Raw genomic sequence first — 22,769 nt, 5'->3', positions numbered from 1 at the left:
TCGGAATATATTATGATTTAGTCTTTAGTGTATTGTTAATATTACCTAACAAGTGACCTGAATTTTAGAGGCTAAGAGAGGGCAATCCCCTATTTTTTCTTGTGGACTAGGCAAAGTGCCAATGAAATTGAATTGAGAGGACAGTTAAACAGAAAACAGAATCGACAGTCGTGTTATGCAGTAAAAGTGAAATAACCAGTAAAAGTGAAATAACCTTAGGCACCCTTAGTGTTGTGTTCGTTTGTTACGTTGAATGTAGTGTCAGTGCGTTCTTCTTACTTACTAACTAACTAGCTAAGATTATCCAATAGCATGCCTGGTTTGCACGATGGTAATCTGTGTTGGGGAAATCGTAAGTCATTTTACATAAACGGTGAATATCCTTTAGAAGCACAACCTGCCATGGATTTTAAACGGTATGAAGCTGTTGCTCAACAAAATATTGTTTACATATCATCCAATAGTTATTATGGTTACCATAAAAAACCTTCCTCAGAGATTAGCGACGAATCAATGGATACTGAGGAAAATAATAATCCTGAATGTGATGGTAGAGTTCAATTTCCAAATAGCATTGTTTGCAGAAAACGACATAGTAATGAACAAACTTTAGATAATGTTAAAAGAGTGCGCTTCCAAGGTGAGTTTTATTTTATTCAATAACTTCATAAATTTTATTTCCTACTAAAAACTGTATATTTGTACACAAATTATATAAAGCATCCCAGTTTGTGTTTAATTTCAAAAATAAAGGAAAAGGGTAATAAAAAGTAATGGCCTACATTTTTGACTCACAGTTTAGCTTAAATATTATTTTTAATTTATTACAGAAGCATCAGAACCTTCTGAAACGTTGCAGCTCAGAGATGGGCAAACTCGTCACATGCATACCTATAATCTAGGAATTTATATGCTTTAACTGTATTTGCACAACTTTAACATCCTCTATAGGTACTTCACTAATCTATTTATAGTTAGGCGTAAAGTTTGTAAGCAGTAAACATACAGTATTTTAAAATTTAATCGGCAAATTTGTGTAGTGAGGTCAATGAGGCCAATGGTCAAAATTAAAGAAAGGGAAGATGAAGTTTGATACTGACCCAAATATATTTAACCGTTCGAACTTTCAGCAAATTAGCATTGCCCCACATGCAATAGATTACTCAATTTTATCAGATTTAATGAAATAGGAAATAAAGTAATTTCTGTTTGCCCTCATTTTCTGTGATTATTTATTTATAAGAAATGAAAGTAGCTGTCAAGTATTTTTCTTACTCCAGATTTCTCTTCTTTCAGTTGAATTTTTTCCCCCTTCATATTAATTATGGAAACCTCAGTATTACAGAAATGTCTGGAATGAGAATTTTTGACAATAATATAATTAATTAATTGCCAGACTTGTTTATTTTGAGAAAAGCTAACAAAAATATTTTTGAAAAAATAGCATGTAGAGAAGTTACTTTCTAAGGTTTCTATTTTCTTCGTTCCGTACTGATGTCCAAAAACACAGATTAACATAATGGGCTTCAAAAAAAAACATTTTCAAGATTTAAATTTTTGTGTTAAAAAATAAGTAAATCTGTAATAAGCAATAAATTTATGAATCAATATATTTTCTTTAATAACTAGATAGAAAATCTTCAATTTAGCAATTTTAATTAAGCACTTTTACACTTACGACTTTTTTTACAATAAATGAAAATGTATTAATACTAGCTTCCTTTGAGTATTTTGAATACTAAATAGTAATTATATTTAATGCACATTCCTTGTGCTTTATTTTTGAAATGTATCAAGTAACATCAATCAATTAACTAATTTCTTCTTTTTAAAGAGCTTAAAGAATGTGTTCTAACTTATAATTCTTTTTCTTCTCTCGCTGATCTTATTTTCTTTTGTTTTTATTTTTCCTGCTATGAAAACGTTTTTCATCAAGGATTTTCCTTCAGTTGTTACATTTCTTGTGTCTTCTAACTCCGCAAAGGTGGATGTAAAAAATTTCTTCGCTTCACTTTCCTCTTCATTAAGCTCAACAGAGAGTTGAGTTTTTACTTAGTTTTGATACTGTACAGATTTGCAGAAATAAAAGTAATTCATTATTTTTTATGAAAACAATTATATTATTGAAACAATATTACGTTAAATAATTTTTTTTTTTTAATTCTGACCTTTACTTTTTTGTTAGTAGTGAGAGAAAGGGAAAAACTGTAAGAAATATTTTTAATTTCTATTAAAGTATTTCTTCTCCACATGAATTGCTTATAAAATAACGGCCTTTTTGGTTAAAAATTGCTACTTTTTTTACTCTATTTTATTAGTGTCAATTTATTTATTTATTTTTATATGAATTTGTGTCAGCTTTTAGTGACTGTAAACTATTAATATTTAGGATTTAAATCGCAGGAATTCGGTCGAAATAAAAAAATATGATCTGAGAATTACATAAGTTGTTTTATTTTGACCGAATCCTCGCTATTTCAGTCTGAAATATGTATTCACTTTTATAATAAAGGCCACTTCAGTAGATTTTTTTTATTACTTTTTTAATGAGTGTAAGGAAAAAAAAAGAAAAAAAGATTGATTACGATAAATGGTGGTTTCGTAAAGATTTTCAAATACGGAGGTTACGTTCCAACTCTTTTTTTTTCCTTACATTGTAAAGACAAGCTGAATTGAAGGTATAAAAAAATTTCCTCAAAAAATAGAAACTATTTTTCTGTTTTCAGAAAAATAATTATTATATGTAAGTAATTAAAGTAAAACAAATTTTCTTCTCTTGCTACAATATTAATTTCAATTTAAATATATTGAAACTTGACGTGATGTTTATATACATAAGTACATGTATAGCTACTAAAAAAGAAAAGTACTAACAAAGATTGTTATGTTTAGGAGAAAAGAGTGTTCAGAAGAAGGAAGATGAAATTCTATTTTTGGAAAACTTCTTAAAACAAACACATGGCTGTGATTATTATAATTTTAAAAGTTGTTACCTTTAAAATGGTTTTAATTTAGATTCAAACCTTATTTGAATAAGTATTTTACATTAGGTTCTTTTAAAATTGTATTTTTTTTTTTTTCCTGATTGTAGTACAAATAATTAAGTAAAATTAGTAAAAACAATGAAGAGTGAATTTTTTGTCATTTGTGCCTCTTGAATGTTTTTGTAAATTGCAAAATATGAGTGTACATTTTTTTATTAATGTTCAGCCTAAAACCTTTTTGTTTGCAAATTTTTAATGTAATCGAATAAATAAAATGATTCAAAGTGAAAATCATAATACATTAACCACATAGCTAATCCCTAGCGAAATGCTTATTTAAGACATCAATCGAGAGGTAACCCGATGGTTGTCGTGTTGATTTTTTTTTTTTTTTGTGGCTTAGACTTTCTCTAATTATCAAACTAGTTTTGTCATATCTGAAGTATTTATTTTACCAGTTTAGATCACCCAATTTTTGAGTGAGATAGGACACATCATTTAAACTATGAAAAACTTTTGATACTCATCCACTAGTTCGTCACCTACTTGGATAAACACCTGCAAAAGAGGCCATAAGAATGAAAAATAATAGATATACTAAACAACTCATTTAATATATTCTTTAATAATCTCTATACATAAAATTAGGGATATAGCTTTTTATTGCAGTCTATTTTTTTCTTTTATTTTTTGTTGCCTAAATGAACAATTTTATTTTGTGATTTTTTTTGAAAACTAGCATCAACTAACATGTATAATATATACAATTGCTACACAGGCAGTATATTGTCAAACTTATGAACAAAAAACAAAATATATATACTTTTATATTTAAATAAAATCACTAGCCTAGGCGTTGAAAACAAACAGTAAAATATGCTCTTGCGTGCTTTTTATCATTTAGTTTTACAGAAGAAATTAAAGAATCTCCTTTAATACATATATTACGCAGGCAAATTCTATTTATGTATATTTATATTAATTTATTCCTTTTTAATTCGTTTTTTTTTCCTTAAAACAAGAGTAACATGGTAGTTTGCGAATCTTGTTTAAACATATTATTTTTTATTTTACACTTATAAATTAGAAAATATAACACTGAAAGAAACATTCATTGTTTTTAATAGAAAAAGGAAAGAGGTGTTTGTATGGCATGGCTAAACTAATATTTTTCTTTTTTTGGAAAGAGGAAAAAGATATTTAATTACATATACTTTTCATTAAACTTCTACTCTCTTTTTTACTTGCTAAGCACGCAAAAATAAAAGTTATTTAAAATCAATACAAAGATTCGCCAGAGATATAATTTTAGTTTCACCGCAGCTTTCTCATTTTATGCTATTTTCAATAATTTATTCCTTGAAAAATAAAGCGAAGAATAAAATAAACAGAAAATAAAAGGTCGCAAAAAGAGAAATAATAACAAAATCACAATTTTTAATCACAAGTGCACTGATCTGTGAGTGCTGTGTGGATTTGAATACTTAAAAATAAAACTATTTTTTTACCCTTTCAGATGTACAAGATATTTGGTGGTAATTTGACAAAAAGTTGTGGGTGATTTTCCAAGTCTTACGCAAGCAATAAACTAAGCTACACAAAACCCTATCTAATTTTCTATCATTTCAACATTAAAGAGTTTTTATTATAATTTATTTTACTTTTTTTTTAACTTTTTCTCCACAGAAAATTGATATTTCTGTACTCCTTTCCAACTTAAGAATCAACCAAACCTCTGTTAAGTCCTTAAAAACTGCAAGGGCCAAACGGTCTTGGGTTGGAAATTGGGGTATTTACTACTTAGATGAATGAGTGTTTATCAAAGAGAAATCTCTGCATTTAGAACATTACTTTTTATCATTAGTTCCTCAATACAGCCAGGAGGTTAATGATTTCGTCAACCATCTGTATACTGGTGATTAAATAAACTTCTTATTCCATCTTCTTTATTGATTAGTTCAAATACAGATATGAGCATTTAATTTTTTTGTTAAATGATTTATATTTTGATTTTTTCTGGGACTCGTTCATACATGAAAAACATTTGACATATTTTACAACGTAAAATTACTCGATGTGACGTATTGAAACAGAAACTTCCCATTTATTTTCAAATTTAAATGTTCCAAGAAAGTTATTTACACTGTATTTTACTTAGCTGATTGTAAACAATCTTATTGAGTTCATTAATGTATATGCTATTATAAATATTACTGGATCATACTGGATTGTTTCAAAAGGGAAGAAATGGTAGTGGATTAGCCCAGAAGTAGAGCTATGGATTTAGAACGCGGAGGTCCCAAGCTTGAGTTCTCTTACAACTTAATGACCTGCAATGGGCAGAGTTGTCTGAAACTAGAGGACCGTTCGGAGGCGGCTATACAAGTATGTCCAAGAAGACTTGACCTCGGACGTCGACACGCCTTAAAACTAAAAAAAAAAAGAAAAGATTTTTAGAACTATTCTAAAAAAACCACTAATTTTTTTCTGTCATCCAGTAAGGTTAAATTATAAATTAGAACATTTATGAGACCGAGTTGAACATTATTAGGAGATTGTGACTAACAATTAAGAGATCTAAAATATGTCTAAAAATTATTTCCTACTTACTCGAAGGAAGTGTATTTTTGATACAGAAAATGCCAGTTATTTTTCTTTTAAAATGGGGAAAAAAAATTACCCAATGTGTGACAATATAAAATAATGTTAGTTTTAGCAGAAAAACCAGGGTAAAAACACAAACACATATTAAAATACGTATGTTACAACCTGACCGAAATTTAAGCAATTTTAGTTGTGGCTTACATTGCTACAAATGAACTGAAATATCATTCAAACCTTTTTGCCATTAGTACAACGTGGCATATTACTATTCGCCCTTATTAATCAATAATAAAGGAAAGAGAAAAATAAAATTTGTAAAATTCTCACAAAATATAACATGAATTTACCTTGATTTTACTAATTACCACTCTCAAATCTATTATTTTTTTTGTTCTTTTTTAACTATCATAAATTATCTCACTCTTTATTTTATTTTTTCTTGTTATTTCTTTAATTTTATAAGCATTCAGTTTCTATACACTATGTACAGTATGTATACATAACTAACAAATATAACAACAGCTCGACATGAAGCCCATTTTTTTTTTTTTTTTTTTTTTTTTTTTTTTAAGTACATCAGGAGGGGTTGGGCTTGATATTCATAAATTTCTAAATGTGCTACATTTTTTTAGCACTAACTTTTTTGCGTAATGTGTTTACATCCAAAGAAGGTTATAAATTCGCGTTATCCCTTTTTTTTAATTTATTAAATGGTAACATTATCTTAGAGGCATAATCTAAGTAATAGATGTCACTCGTTTTTACATCACTGAGTGTGAATTGTCGCATTTACAATAGAACTAACAATGAATAAGAGGAATGATAGGTAGTACAATAGTAGTAGTAGTATGAGGAATCTCTACTGCATACAATGTAAGGTTGGGACTGTCGAAGAAGTTAACCATCCATAGAACGGTACCTCCAACTAGATACTGTTAAAATGAGTTCGCTTCCTTAAAACCTAAATTTAATCGATCCGAAATGGTCTGCATACAAATTTCAACTAACTGAAATCGAAGCTTGTATCTTTTCTTCATTCATGAAGAAAAACTTACTATTTTCAAAATGAAAATAAAAAAAATTATTGAAAAGGAAGAAATTAATGCCGGCCATATTTTGTTCTAATTTTTTTTTTTTTTACAAAAGAATATGCACACCAGTCGAATGCTTAACAACTTGGCCCGCATTGTGAAGAATCGGTAAAAAATTTATTGTAAATTAAAACGTATTTTTATTTAATCACTTTTACAAGTATAAACAACAATATTTAATAGAAACAACGAACTAGTGAAATTTTAGCTTCAAATACAAATGAAAAACGTGCTATGCAGTAAATTTCATAATCTAGTATTATTCATTCTTTTTTTGTGAATGATTCATTAGAATATGACCCAGTTTCTAGAACGAAAGCTCGGCAAAATAAATATATATAAAAAAATAGTTGAAATTGGCATTATCCTTTCTTCCTTTACATTTTAGAAAACAAAGTTGTATTTGTGGCAAACGGAATTTAAGGTTCATTTAACGAACTCTGGAGAAATAAAGTAAGCAAAATTTCATTATAGGCAGAAACAAGATGGTTACTGATCTAGAAGAATGCAATAAACTGCTCTTTAAAGGACGAAGTAAAACTTTTCCTAGTAGATAGCATATATCACATGATAAGCTCGCATAAATGATTCAATAGATTTTTTGTTAAAGAATGAAATGATTATAAATTTATCGCACATTTCTTTCAAAAATAAATGCAACTTCAAAAGGTTTGATTGGGAAAATCGATAAGTATATAAAATCAATAGGGTATAAGGATTTGATAATTTCCGACATTTAAAAAAATTAATAAATAAATAAAAAGTTACTTGGTAACTTTTGGTGTGTATTTCCAAAATAAAATAGAAAGTTTTTAAGAACAAAAGAATCAAGTCTTTATTTTCATACACATCCGAGATTGACTGGAATATTCTACTTAATAAAGTAGTAAAGTAACCAATTACTTATTTTTCCAAGTGGGGCTTAACGTTCAAAAAATTACAAATTAGTTGTCGTGGATGGTAGATGGAACACAAACTTTACTAACATTTTTTCTAACAAATAAGAGGGATTCGAACTGGGAATCTCCCACTTAAAAATTCACACTCCTTAACCACTAAATCAACTTTTAAGACAACCTGTTTCCAATCCACAGAGTCAAAAAAATATTTTTAATTGTTCTCAGTACAACACCGTATAATAAAATAACGACAAGTGCAAGCAATGCAAACAATACTTCCTCAAAATAGATTAAAAAAGATTCAACAGAATGCTACAATCACTTTTAGGCGTTTCTGTAAACTATAATATATTAAACCGGGACAAAAAGGTCATTTATCCGCACTTTTTAGGCTGAGAATAGTTTCTTCAATCATAAACTCAAAATATAAGAACTAGAATGAATCATTAGAAGAACAGATTAAAAAGACTTAGTAAATGTGGTGGTGATAACGAAATCCCGGCGGTGCTTCTAACATTTAATATTTCAATTTCTAAACAACTAGAAATGATGAAAAAGGCGAGGGGAATTAACCTTTCTCAACAAAAAGCAATAATCTGGACTAATGGAATTACAAAATGTTTAATGCAAAGATCTGGTTAGAATGTATGGGAGAACATTTCCAACATTGGTATATTCATAACTTACAGGACGTTGAAACAGTGTTCAATGTTCATAGGATAAGGAACTTATAGATTATTTTTCCATCTTCTAGTATCAATATTTCAAGTGCTTGTTTCGAAAATACAGCACCTTTAATTGCCAAATCCATTTTATAGGATACATTAAACTTAAAGATAAAATATGTAATTCATAAAAAGCAATCATCTAGAGCATCAGAAAATTTGGCTCAGTCAAAGAGAAAGTCGAAATTATAATCAAAATATCTAAAATTTTGAAAAACACATAAAATAAATACTATAAAAAAATTCTATAATTTTTTTTAAAACAAATATTTTCAAAGGGATGACGCAAATTTGGACCCATCATTTGCAAGTAAACAAACACACAAAACGTAAGGAACAAAAGCCTAGGAGGGTGACCACTTTTAAAATTAAAGATCATTAAAAACTATCTAAATAATAATATAATCATTATTTGTCTATTTAAATCGATGGAACAAAGAAAAACGTATAGTTTTAAATTAAATAATACTAGGAAATAAAAAGACGTTTCTTTTCAGCAAACGTTTTGTTATTGTTATATTTTATCGATAATAGATAAGTTAATTTATTTGTTTAAAAAGAGCCTAAGAAACAGTCTCTTTCTGAACACTAATAAATAAATAAATAAGTTACAACCTTAATAAAGTTACAGTAATAGCAATTAAAAAGGGAAAACTAAAATGCCTTACCAAAAAATATCACTTAAGATATTATTTGTTACTCCTAACGAAGAATTAAAAAAAAAAAAAGTTATAAATTGACTAGGTAGAAGTAAGCAGCGAAAGCCAACATCAATTTTGGCAAATGATTTTTTTTATTTTATTAAAAATAAAATTTCAAATAAAAAGCCAATTCATTCCAAACGGCATTGGGAACTATTAAAATAATTATAATCGTAGTAGGCAGTCACCCTAGGCTAGGCGTAACTTGCTAGAAACCGAGGGATGTTTCTACAAAAATTTACTTTCTACTCTAGTTCAGGTAAAAGTTGAATTCTTTTCTTATTTATTTATTTTTTTAACAATAAATCGAAGCTCTAAAAAGAAAAAATTAATTTAAAAAAAAAAAAGTTAAAGCAGTAGACTAAATTGTACAATTATTGAAAGGTGTTTTTTGCGTGGTGATGAGAAGAAAAATTTAGAGGGCTTAGAGAAATGAGAGATCAAAAGCCTCACAGATGAGGTCTGGGGGCGAAGGATTTTTCATTATTATATATATATATATTTATATAATATGTATATATTTATAAATAGGTAATCTGTGAGTCACAGCCTATTGAGCGGAGGCAATTTGTGGCGATGGTTGTGGCGGAGTTTCATGATTATGTTCCGTAGTTATACCAGTTAATGATGTTGCTATAGATGAAGTATGCGTAGTAGGTTCATTTATACTTCCACCAGATGATTGTACTCCTGCACAGCAATCATCTCCACCACCACTAGTAATGGAAGATGCTGATGTTATAATGGCTCCAGTTGTACCACCAGCTCCATCCAATAATTTCAATGCGACCACTAGATCATGCAAGATTTCTGTTTCGTGTGAATCGATTAAATGAAATCTAGCATCGAACAGGGTCAAATGGGCAAATAAACAGTTCAGATGAGCATGTAAATTCAGCAACACAACTTCTCTGAAGTGACAATGATAGACGTGTGCCAATACATGAAATAATAGTCGTAATATTTTACGTACTATTGACTCGAATGAACTGGGAAACTCATTAGCTGTAATAGAAACAAACAGAAAAAAAAATCATTTTCAAATGAAATTTTAAAAAAACCATAATATTTTATGAAGTAACATAAAAATGATTTGTCTACACTTGTGGCCCTAACTTTCGAATAGAAGTTTCGATAAAGCAAACTTTTAACATCATCGCATTCTTCAATCGCCACATTCAGGCTTAATTATTATAATTAATAATTTATATAATATAAAAATTAATTATAAACAAAAATAACACAGAAGAACAGATAGAATAGAATATAAGTAAGGGGATGAGGGCGCAAGCAAATAGGACCAAGAAGCGCCTCCAGATCAACACCTTGGGCACTACAAAAATCAGTTTAACTCGCCCTTGCCTCATCCTCGCAATGTAGAGGTCATGAAGTCTTCCTCACACAAGGGATATAAAAACTACAAATTAATCGGTCAAGTTAAATGAGGAATTGGCATTATCTCTTAGTTCTGTTAACATCTCAAAACCAGAATTAATGTGAAAACGTTAAAATAAGCACATTGTTTTCAAGTGTCTGACTATAAGCCTAATCTTTTTTGTTATTTTTGGACTTTTCCTCACTTAAAGAAAGTGGTACATGCGTTAACTCCAACCTCTCAATCAATTTCCTGAAATTTCATTATTAGTCACATGGCCAAACTTCTGAAAATACTAAAACACGGCACATAGTAGGGTTGACCCAATTTTAAACTCAGCTGCTGATATCATCAGTCAATATTACAAACCTATTGTTCAAAAATTCTATACATGTATAGAATGTACTCCATTAGGAATTCGATCATACACATCGGAGGCTTTAGGGGACAGAAAACAAAAAAACCGCTGTAAGAACTAAGGATGGCAATCACCGTAATTTTTGCAATGTTTCTCCTGTCTCTAGAAGAGAATACGAACGGAGATTTTCGAATAGATGTCAACCATCCTGTTGGATATCCAATCAAACATTCATGAGCCATTACTGCCCCATTAATGGGATATTGCAAACATTATCTCTCCGATAGCCATCATTATTTCATACAGCAGTTGTTCCTGCCTCTTGAAGCCTCTGAAATGTACGATCGAATATCCTATGGAAAGTGACCGTAAATTCGGAAATCTCCGTTAGTATTCTTTTGATATGTAAAGAGCTTTACCATCGAGCAAGTAAAAAAAAAAAACAAAAATCTACAGGTTCAGCTACACTGTAGCATTCCATTTTTCTGAAATCTCCGGTAATACTAAATTTGTATTTACTGATGAACTGTTTTATTTTTAAATAACAAGAATTGAAGATTTTGTTTTGTTTTTAATTTTAAAATAGATTATAAATTTATCTTTCGTAGGAAATTAATAGAAATAAGGCCTACGTTAATGCAACAGTTTTTACTCAAATGCCTTCCCTAAGACGTTTCCAAACTTTGAAACATTCGTATATAATCACCCTGTATAAATGATATCACTTTCATTTTCAGAAAAATATGTTAATATGGGGTTCTTAGTAACGGATGAAGCTCTCCTCTTAAGCGCGCTTTCAATACAAAGTAGGTTCTAATTTCTAAGAAGAAAATGTCTGAGAAATACCTTAATAATATCATTCTATCTTAGAGGACATCCATATATATTATTGTAGTCTAAATTTTTTTATGCAAGTTATTAGTTTCATGAAACCATTATAAATATTATAAAATTTGTTTCGTAAAATCCCGTAAATATTTACATCATCTTTACTATTGTAGGATCCCATGAAACAATAAAATAGAGAAAAAATATCAATCCTAAAATTATTATTTTTAGTGTTTGAGGCTGCTAAATTGTAATCGATTAATGATGGGAATAATTGCAGGCAGTGTTGAAAATAATCCTGATCCTTTTATAATTGATTATCTTTATCTCTATTTTTGAATTTAGTATGTACAGTAATTTAGTAAAGTTCAGTATGTACTTTTTTTTAGACAATTTACAACTTTGTTTGGGTCTACGAAATGATTATTCATACTTGAGAGGATCTATTTTTAGAATTATTTTGACGATAAACATTTCCATATTATTTTTTAACGATCAAATAATTCATTATATTACTACCTTGAAAGAAGAATAATGAATATTATAGATTGATATTCCATTTTATTTTACGATAGGCTAAGAAAAATAAGTTACTGTTGTGGGAAATCAATCTGATCAAACAGCTGATGTGCAAATCATGTGAACATCACATGACGTTCAAGGTAAATTGATTTTTACAGGAATACTTACAAAATAAATGAGAAATATTTGTTAGGGTTATCCTATTCCCATTCTTAATGTTAAAAAAGAACTGGAAGTAACTCTTGGAGTAGAAAATTATGAAATGATATAAATAATATGAAATAATAAATAATTTAAAAATAAATAATTCAAGCATGAAATTTTAATGAAATAAATACCTAATGAAGCACAGAATTTACATTAAAGCTCAGGAAAAAAAATGTGTTAAAAAGACAATCAAAACTATAAAGATTAGAAGTTATTTACCATATTTTGTAGGAAATACGGTTTCATCTGTTATAGTTTTTTGCGTAAATGTCATAACATAGTCAATATATTGTGGTGCAGCTACTCTAGTTTTCTTTCCCTTCTCATCAAACCAAAGGTAAGTTCTGAAAAAATTAAAAAGTCAAATTAAAACCATGACCCATAAAATAAAATTAACTACTTTTTTCTTATTTAAAAACTCATTACCTAAGCTGCGGACCAGTCATATCAGGGCATCCAGACATGGTACAAAATTCTGATATTGTTCCATAAACTAAGTTTATATGATCAAAAAACGCAATAGCTGAAAGTTAGAAAAAAGTCAATGAATTGTTATAAAATTACCAACTTTAGACAACTGAATATGTGTTTAAAAACTTACTATGAGAAGCAAGCCATTCATTATAATCTAGTCCCGCTGGTAAATCAACCAGAACTCTTAAATCTATATCAGCTAACTTTCTTTCTAAGAACGCTTCTTCCAAATAAAGTTTAGGTTCGTCTGAACAAACTGATGATGATTCTCTGTCCTTACGACGAGCTTTTCTAAAATTTGTGCGAAATGAAAATGTGTTAAAAATGGAATGTCAGCAATGGATATTACTAGAACAATTTAACCATTCGACTTTAACGTCACAATATAGCAGTAAGTCAATGAATTTAGATTCATATTAATAACTTGTAAGAAAATTTAACTAATTTAACTTGTTCTTAATTCCGCAGAAAATCAATTTCAACAAAAAAGTTACTTACCCCATAAACCAGTCCACGGTATCGCGGAGATACTCTGGTAATCTATCCAGCTTGAAAGATGTTGGATACCCCCTCTGCACTAACAATAAGTTAATACATTTAATATTTCACCATATCACAAAAAAACATCTGAAAATTAACATGGCGAATTTCTTTTCTACAGAATCACAATCCATGGCCTCCACCAGAACATATTGTACTGGCCACAGCCCCCAATGGCCCAACGAAGCAATATAATTGGTTCAAATACAGCACTAGAACAATAAAAATTCATTTAAAATATTTTTACAATAAATTAAAAAAAATTAATTCAATAAGAAATTAAATTTTAGTTTTAAAATGAAAAAAATAATAACAAATAATTGAGTAGTATTAATATTTAAAGAAACAGAGGCTTTAGGTTAGTAGTTAGTGACAGATAAAGGGTCAGTCTAGTCTCGTCTCGGTAGGTGATTGTTTACGGTAGCAACTGATCTTTAAATTTTGATCTATGAAATTTCAATTTACATCTAAACTCATTCTGGGTACAAGTATTTTATTTACTTTATCATAGTACTTACACCAAATGAAGAAGTGTCTTACGATGGAAGTAAATCCTTATTCAATGCTAGAAGTTACATTGACAGAGAGCTCTCAAGAAATTATACCAAGTAAGTACCAAGTATATAACGCATATAAGTTAAATAAGTATATAACGTTTGAAGATAATAATATTTTATGTGATGCAGATGAAGATCCCCTTAGAACTGATGCCGTTGTTGACCGTTATGAGGCGGACGCTATAAACAGATCTTCTCTTCTTAATCAAGTGATTGTGAACTCACAAAAGCTGGCAACACTTTCAGTGGAAGAAGGATCTTACAGATGTCATATATATAGAAGTAAGTATTTGTTCAACAAATTTTATTAACATAGAATAATATATAAACAGTGTGATGCAAAGCGAATGTAAAAAAATAGGGGAGCCCACTTTATTTGCTACACATGAATATGGTACTAAATGTTAAGTAATCAGCTGCAGTGATTTTTTACTAATTATTGAGAACTGGAAAACCCGAAAGAAAATTTATATTGTACTTCCGTTAAAGCTACTTTCTTCAAACTTTGTACTTTCTGCAGCTCATTTTTCTCAATAAATTTAATATCTACCGGACAGTTTTTAATAAATCACACAATAATTCATTGACACTTTAATAAAAGACATTATAGAAATGGGTAGTTTACATGCTTTGACATACTCTGAAATTTTCAAAAATGAATTCTTCTGGGAAAACGTGTTAAATAAAAGTAATAATCTGTTGTAGGGTTGTTTATTTAAATGAACGCAATCAGTTTACGAAGTTAAAGAAAATCATTTGAGCTATTTCCGAGAAAACAGTGTATAACAAAAAAAATTGATTCGGTATAGTGTTACTTTTTATAGAAAAAGGTTAGAATAGAAATATCTAATATAAACGATGTGAGACTATCCATTTTTGAATAATCAACCACATTAAAATTTGTGGTTTTTTTTTGTTTTTTTTTACGATTGCGTTGTAATGTGAATCTTGAAACAGGTATGGCGAACAGGTATGCCATATATTCATGTGTATGACATTCCGATTTTTGTAGTTTTGTTCAAACTGGCTATTTACAAAATATATTTCATTAATATTATTTTCTGGTCAACCTGAAATGGTCTTCAGAGGAAATACCTGGTGCGCTAATGAAAATATATATATTTTTTTTATTTGAAAGAGGTCTAGCACGTCTTACAGTGGACTTGAACCTACCTTGGCTATCCCGAAATGAAACGATTTTTTGATTGTCAGGAAGCTTAGGGAATAGGAAAAACTCAGGACGGAGGTAAGAAGCTGTTGACTGGCCAACATATTATAGAAATTCATCGAGACACTACAAGTTTCTTGTTGAATCTGGGAAAGAAATATTTAAGAGTACTGTTGGCGGGGATGACTGGGCACGCTCTGTGGCTAGGCATCTACCATTGGAAGGTAAATCAATACCCTGTAAGTGGTACGAGAGGCAAAGATGTTTTATCATTATTTAGTACCTTGCCCTTAATAAAGGCTAGGTGTGTGATGCTTGATATTGGTTGGATATTAAGGGAGAATCCCAGGTTAGAGGCAATCATTGAGACCGGAAAAAAAAAAAATTCGTTTGGCTTTTCTTGAAGAAAGGGAATTGGGATAAAAGCCTTTAAAGGCTCAGATTTCTCGCTTTATTGCGGCTCTAGGCATATCTTAGTCTAATAACAGACCTCTGGGAAAGAATTAACTCAGTGATTACTCAGCGTACTGGGTTCTAACGTGGAGATCCGGGTTCGAATCAGGCTGCTTAGTCCTTAGATTTTCTCTTCTTAGGATCTTCTTTCAGCTCACTGTCACAGCTGATGACGGACAGTATTGTGTGTAACGAGAGAACATTGCCTAGAGACCAGCTGAGTAAAAAGCTCCGGACACCAATGATCACAGATGTTGACGCGCCTTAAAAAATAATAATAATATTGTATATGTATAATATAAAATATTGTATATGTATTGTATATATATAAAATAATAATAATATGATAAACAAGAACATTTTTTGAAAATGCCGTTTTTGCTCATTTTCGGCAACTTTTTTCTCAAAATCTACTTAATTTGGGTTGTTGCAAAAAATTATAGTTATAAACGAGGATCTGCCCAACATTATAAAGAAAATTTGGGAATTTGATCTTTTATAGTAAAAGAGAAAAAAAATGTCGAAAGTTGGGTGTTTTTTAAACGTTACGCTTTTTCGTGCAGTTTTTTACGATCAACCCTTATACAACTGTCCAGTAGGACAGTTAATTCAAAAAATGATTCTTTTGGAAGCTTCATTTGAAAATATCTGGAATTTGTAGACTTTTTGTGCTCAGTTTTATGGATTACTTTCTTTTAATTTATGTTAATACTTTATCATTATGAAGTTTAGATTATATGTTAAAGACAATCTATACTATATTTTAGAACTTGAGACTAGTAATTAAACCTAAATCAATATAGGAAGTTCCGCTAATTTAAAGACTATTTTCTTCTGGGAACAGCCATGATACAATTGTATATTTATTGATTTTTTTTTCTTTTAATGTTTCAATTAACAATACTTATCCTAGCAGAGGAATAAGAAAATAAAATAAAATGAAAACGCTCGTCTGTTTTTCTCTTATTGTAATAATTTTGCAAATTTAAGTTACAAATTTTCTTCTAAAGTATAATATTCTATTTATGTGCGTGCTATTATTAAAGTTGGAAGTATGGTTTTAATGTAAATAGTTAAATTTAAAGAAAAGGGGATTAGCTTATTAGATTTCCAGAGATCCTGAGTTTGAATCCATCTGTTGGTCCTTAAGATTTTCTCTTCAATAGTGTTGTATGTTCACGTTGATCACGAGAGAAAAGTTTGAAAAACAGGTGCTCTGAATGAAAAAAGTTCCGGGTGCCAGTTACGTCAGATGTTGACTCGCCTTAAATTAAATAAAATATATGTTAAATTATATATAGAGCCTCAAGTTATTTATTTATCTCACAATTAAAAGTGATTATATATTTATACTCGTATATTGTACTGACAGTAAACACACGAAATTTATTAAAAACTATTGCAGCAGTTTCAGACAAATTCAGAAACCTGTCCAATAAAATCGCAATTGGTATCATGATACTAATCTTCATCTCCGAATTTATCTGTCATCAACCCACTCATTTTTTCTTACCACACTTATCTAGTCTCGAATTATTTAAAATGGATACACTTATACCTAATAACCATCCACATTAATTACATTCCTCGATCAATTACATTCCTCCTCTTCAATAGATTAAATGCCCGTAGAGACGGACAAGACATAATCCTACAATACCAACTGATTTGATGCACCAATGATAACTAGTCCCACTTTACTGGTTCTTACTGTTGTATAACAAACTACACCACTTGCACAGCAGATCACCCGGACTACATAGCCAATGGGGGTGTTGCTATTCTCATTCGCCACTGTAAAACGGAATATTTTCAATTTTTTTGAAATTTCAAGCAGTAAAAGGGGCCCTCCGACAATAATGCAATTATTTGATTCCTTCCAACCTCCCTTATTTCTCTTATCTTACCCATATCTCTTCTTAATAATATTTTAAATGCCAAAATTAAAACTTTAAAACAAGTTTCAAGCCCGGCATCTTTATGTTTTCTGCATAACAAATAAAAATTGTACAATTGTAGAATTTGGTCAATACCTTAGGGTTTTATAAACATCATTTGATTATTCTAAATAAAATTAAATATAAACATTATTCCAATTGTTACATAACATAATAAACACTCTTATTAAAAGAGTACATAATAATTTTGGCCAAAGTTGTATTAACATAGATAATCAATTGTTATTAATGTAAATTTAATTGTTTGTCTAATAGGTTTGGATGTGATATTACAAAAACGTTTACATTGTACCATCTGCGATGTTCATATTGGATGCTATTCTGCCTTAAATATGGAAAATGTGACACATCCACTATTAGCGGTATTGACATGTCCAAGTTGTACGTTAAAATATCGTTTTATTGATTTTCCTGCGTCACCAGAGGGGCATGATGTAAGATGTCGATGGTGTGGCGGTTCTGCTACGGATACACAGCCACTACGATTTTGTGCAAAGTGTCCTTTTGCATTTTGTGAGGTAAGAAATATCACATATATAGGGTGAACCAGTAAGTATTGCCCATAGGCCTACTGTGTGTAGTACATCTAAAGTGGAGTTCAATGACTAACTTCATATTATCCACTGTTCTTGAGTGACGTCACTTTAATTTTTTTTTCTAAAATCATTACTTTTTTTCCAATAAAAATGTTATTACTCAGAAAGTTTTGGTCCGAATTCGATTCTGATGACACGGTTAGAAAGACAGATAAATTTTCTAAAAATTGATACCATTTTGAAGCATAAGTTATTCTCCAAACAGCCTCAATCTTCCTAGGTCTGATAATGATCACATAAGGGCCTAATGAGTTTTCTTAAAAATTTCGATTACTTTTATTTTTCCAGCATCCGGAGGAAGGTTGAGGCTGTTTGGAGAATAACTTATGCTTCGAAATGGTATCAATTTTTAGAAAATTTATCTGTCTTTCTAACCGTGTCATCAGAATCGAATTCGGACTAAAACTTTCTGAGTAATAACATTTTTATTGAAAAAAAGTAATGATTTTGGAAAAAAAAATTTAGGTGACGTCACTTAAGAACATAGGAAATTATGAAGTTGGCCAATACGTCATTGAACTCCACTTTAGATGTACTACACACAGTAGGCCTATGGACAATACTTACTGGTTCACCCTGTATAAGAGAAAGTATTCCCTCTTTTAGAAATCTTTCTAGACGTATCTCTCCAAGCTTTCAGCCTAAATGAATAAGCTGTCGTCACGGTCAAGGGGATATTTCGAAGAGAAAGTTGGTTGATAAGGTGGTGTTGTTAGCTCGCAAAAATTTTCACTACTCTGTGGTGATGTGTGTTAGTGATGGAGTTAGTGCTGGTACTTTAAATATATTGGTTGGGGAGGAGTGCCGTGAGGCTAGACAAGCAACCTACTTTGGGGCATTACCTCTAAAGAAAAGTTTTGGTCCTAAAATCAATAAAGTATGAACATTATTAAAGTCAGTAGTTAACAAAGAGATTAATGTTTGAAGCTTTATACAAAATTAAACTTACTTGTTTTTATTTAAGGTCTTATCAATTTAAACTATAAATAAATTCGAATGGGCTAAATTATTAATTTATTGTTTCAGAAATGTATAAGAAGAAATTTACCTCTTCAAGTAACCGGTGGCTCAAAAAATTGGGTATGTTGTGTCTGCAATTTAAATCTTCTATGGCCTTCAAGAGCTGTACTTTGGGCTCTTATGACTTTCATCCTGAGGTTTGTAGTGGTATTTAAAAAAACAAAAAACAAAAACTGTAATTGTTTTATTGAAAATATTAAAAATAATTTTTCTTTTTAGAAGCGAAAGTACTTCATTCTTTGGTGACGTTTCACAATGTTGTAAGTCCAAAAGAAAACGTAAGATTAATGCGACACTACCTATACAACAATCTATACAACCCGTACATCATTTACCAACTAATGGTTTAAGTATCGCACAACCAATGCAGCGAACTCTAGTTCCACTTGATAAATTGATCATTGAAACAGCATGGATTAAACAGAAATTATATTTAATTTCTTCACTGTTGGGTAAAATGAACGATATGGTTACTACAGCTGCGGCTGAACTAAGCAGTTATGGTAGAGCAGATCTTGTTAGAAGTAAAATTGAAACTGTAGCGTCATTTACTTCTGTTAGGTAAGTGTTGATATCTTTGTAACTATTCAATTTACATAATCGTCATTTCAAATGGTATGCCAAAGAAAACTTAGCCTTCGGCATTAAATTTTTTCTCGTTTCTATTAAGCGCATTACATTCTCCGAGGAAATGATAAAGACTGTTAATATAGATAATTTGCATTTTGGACAAACTGGTTTTCGATTCGCTGGTAACATTTATGAGTCGGTGATCTTGGTATGCCCTATCCAGAGAATGTCTCAGTATCTATTAAATTTAGATGTTGTCTTATGTACCTAAGCTGTGTATTTGTGTGATTGCACTCACTTGCCTATCTTTTATTTTATTTTGGTCTTTAGTGCATTTTTTTTTTTTTATCCTGTAAGTTGACTGAGTCTTGATTCGGTTCATTTTGAGCCGCTTTAATTTGCCGTGGAATCGAAAAAATTCATAACCGCAAATGTCTAAATGACCTGGTATAAACATAATTGTGACTTCACCACGGAATATTATATAAATTTCGATTATACGTTATTAAGACTTGCAATTGAACTTAAAGAGTCGGTGCAGATAAGGGCTTTCTTTATTTTTTATCAATGATGCAAGAGCCTTTAATTCAGAACCACTTAGGAATTGAGCAGATAGTGGACAAACTCTAGTACTGGCTTCTGTTACCTAAATAACAGTATGTTAAAATCTCGGTTAAGGCTGATTGCGGCAACTATAAGAACAAACTTCAATGCATTAGACTTAAAGCGTACTTTCATAAACTTTCATAAAAGTTAAACAGTTGCCAAACGTTGGTGGGTCGATGACTGCTATAATAGATTGAAATCTAGCAATTCCATTGTATCCACACAGAAAATAATAATACTGGTATGAACTGTGAAATAAACTTCGAAAGATATCCATTCTCAAATATTATTAGTCAAACAACTTTGTGGACTCAAAAATCACTACTAACCAACCACAAGTGATGGCTTGTGGGTAGTGATGACAAAAAAGAGGGCCTAATAATAATACACGGGTCAGAGAGTATTCAACATTAAAGATTATTAAACGTTCCATACCAGCTCAAAATGGGTGCCATACTTCAAGTTAGTGAATATTACATAACAACTTATTAAACAAAGTTTTCGAGCTAAAACTTGCTTTAATAAAAATTTGAAGTAAAGCAACTAGCAATGGGGTAAACAGTTCCTATTTATTTTATTCCAATAACAATAGTTAGTCTACATTACTGTAACACCCCTGTAGCCAATTAGAAGTAATACTTCTGACAATTTAAAACTTTGAGAATTCATTTATTCTATCTCTTTCTAATTTATTACATCTGTTGTAATAAAAATACATTTTCTCTGTGCAAATAAATAAACGTATAATTTTTATTTCTTGTATATTTGTTCATTTAAAGTATCGTTTATATATTTTTTTAACTTATTGCGTGTCCTCAAATAATATATAAAATTTTACACAATTTATATACATTTACAATTTTTATATTTAGGCCTTGAAATATACAGGGTGATCCATTTAAAACGCACCAATCGCTAATAACTTATTAAGAAAGCGGAATTTCGAAAAAACCGTATGAAGTAAACTATATGTTTTTTTTTTGGTCTAGTTTTCAAATTTTCCACCCTCGATGCCGTATCTTCATTTTTGGCGGAGTTACGGGCAAAAACCTAATTAAGGTTTCATAAGGACCACTGGTTTTGACAATGATTATGAAAACTACATAAAAAAAATTGTGAAAAATGCCATTAACACCGTTTCGTTATCTCTAATATTTGTCGAGATATTTATGATAAAAGTTACAATTTTATTTATTAGTGAACGGTTTTCAGTATTAATTTTCCACCAGAAATACACGTTTTAGGAGGTCCTCTGATTGCAAAAAAATGTTATTTTGGACTCAAAGAACAAAAATAATAATAATTGAAGATTTTAAAACATGTAGTGACATGTAATGGTTGTGGGTGAATCAGGATAAATTTGTTTTATCATCAAATAAAAGCAACCATCACATAATTTTAATGTACCCCGTAAGCAAGACTTCTTGACCTGTGATTACGGTAAGAATATCTTGCCAGGGAGGTATGGGTGTTGGTCTAGTGGTCAACAGCGTGGTTTTGTAAATGGGAGATTCCCAGTTCGAATTCCGCTGATGCAGTCATTTACAATCGAGTTTTTGGCCGAAACTACGCCAAAAATAAAGATAGAGCATCGGTGGTGGAAAATTTGAAAACAAGATCAAAAATAACATATAGGTTACTTTCGTAGGTTTTTTCGGAATTCGATTATTGTAGAGCCTCAAAAATAAGTTTATGAGTAATTGTGTACAACTACACATATTTTCTTTTTTCCACAGGGCAGAACAACTAGCAGCAAGTTGTAATGTTCTTACATCAGATTTTAATAGAAAACTTGATGAAGCAAGAACGCTTATTGATGAATTTCAGCCTTTAAACCAAGAAGGTAAAACAGTTCAGCAGCCGACTCAAATTCAAAATTCATTACTTGAACGAGCCCTGGTTGCGCCTGTTTCGGAGAAGTCAGATTTACTTCCGAAAGGATCTAAAAATCCAAACCCGAAATCTATTCAGCCTCCTAGTACAGTTAATGAAAACGTGATTAGTGATAGCGCTTTTGATAAAAGTGAAGACGTTATTAAAAATCAAATTTGCAGAAGATTCAATGTATCTATCTTAAAGAGAAAAGAAAATAAAATAAATAAAAATACTCAGAAATTACCAAGGAATACTGTAAATAAAAAACGAGTAAAAGATTTAAAAAAGACCAAAAAACGGAAAAATTCAAAAACTATTTTGCCATCCCCTGGAAATGCTGTTACTGAATTTGAGGGTGTGCCCATTAAAAAGTGCTACGTCAAGCTGTTTAGAATACCCCTTCCTAGTAGTTGCAAAGAAGAAAGTGAGCGAGTGTGAGATTTAATGCTAGTTTTATAGTTTTAATTTTATATTTTATTTATATATAAATATTTATATGTACATATTAGCTTTATTTATGGTTGCCATGCTATTAAAAAAAAATATTAGGGATAAACAAGAACTGTTCCTTTTTTGAGATTACCGAATGTTCTTATTTATTTTTAAGTTGTCGAAATTTTCCGATAATCTCTTCTATATGTTAGGAAATCTAGACAGA

At 30.1% G+C, this 22,769-nt stretch overlaps 3 protein-coding genes and 1 long non-coding RNA gene across 5 annotated transcripts; 3 read left to right on the top strand and 1 right to left on the bottom strand.

Annotated features, from left to right (window-relative positions):
* Positions 1–67: 67 nt before the first annotated feature.
* Positions 68–3,275, top strand: LOC141460446 (uncharacterized). Of its 2 annotated transcripts, XM_074140443.1 has the most exons (3): positions 68–640; positions 831–951; positions 2,893–3,275. In XM_074140443.1, exons 1-2 carry the CDS (start codon positions 313–315, stop codon positions 917–919), a joined length of 417 nt encoding a protein of 138 aa, XP_073996544.1. In that variant the 5' UTR covers positions 68–312; the 3' UTR covers positions 920–951; positions 2,893–3,275. The 2 variants fall into 2 exon arrangements, with proteins under 2 accessions (XP_073996544.1, XP_073996543.1); XM_074140442.1 differs by lacking the exon at positions 831–951 and having other exon boundaries at positions 81–640; positions 2,893–3,144.
* Positions 3,276–9,427: 6,152 nt separating this feature from the next.
* Positions 9,428–13,408, bottom strand: Mob2 (MOB kinase activator 2). The gene is made up of 5 exons (XM_074140441.1): positions 13,267–13,408; positions 12,896–13,059; positions 12,721–12,817; positions 12,514–12,638; positions 9,428–10,009 (listed from the first exon to the last, which is right to left on the bottom strand). Exons 1-5 carry the CDS (start codon positions 13,269–13,271, stop codon positions 9,555–9,557), a joined length of 846 nt encoding a protein of 281 aa, XP_073996542.1. The 5' UTR covers positions 13,272–13,408; the 3' UTR covers positions 9,428–9,554.
* On the top strand, positions 13,021–13,615 carry LOC141460447 (uncharacterized). Its single transcript, XR_012462061.1, has 3 exons — positions 13,021–13,159; positions 13,237–13,355; positions 13,430–13,615. It is a non-coding gene; the product is annotated as an uncharacterized lncRNA (long non-coding RNA).
* A 64-nt stretch (positions 13,616–13,679) lies between these two features.
* On the top strand, positions 13,680–22,769 carry LOC141460444 (uncharacterized). Its single transcript, XM_074140440.1, has 6 exons — positions 13,680–13,916; positions 13,995–14,147; positions 17,700–17,962; positions 19,067–19,197; positions 19,280–19,621; positions 21,973–22,769. The coding sequence occupies exons 1-6, from the start codon at positions 13,832–13,834 to the stop codon at positions 22,547–22,549; spliced, it is 1,551 nt and encodes a 516-aa protein (XP_073996541.1). The 5' UTR covers positions 13,680–13,831; the 3' UTR covers positions 22,550–22,769.

This window comes from Rhodnius prolixus, unplaced genomic scaffold, assembly GCF_049639745.1.
Source record: "Rhodnius prolixus isolate KJV_2025 unplaced genomic scaffold, Rpr scaffold_6, whole genome shotgun sequence".
Lineage (NCBI taxonomy): Eukaryota > Metazoa > Arthropoda > Insecta > Hemiptera > Reduviidae > Rhodnius > Rhodnius prolixus.
Note: the sequence above shows the minus strand (reverse complement) of the source record. Positions and strands in the feature narration are given on the sequence as shown.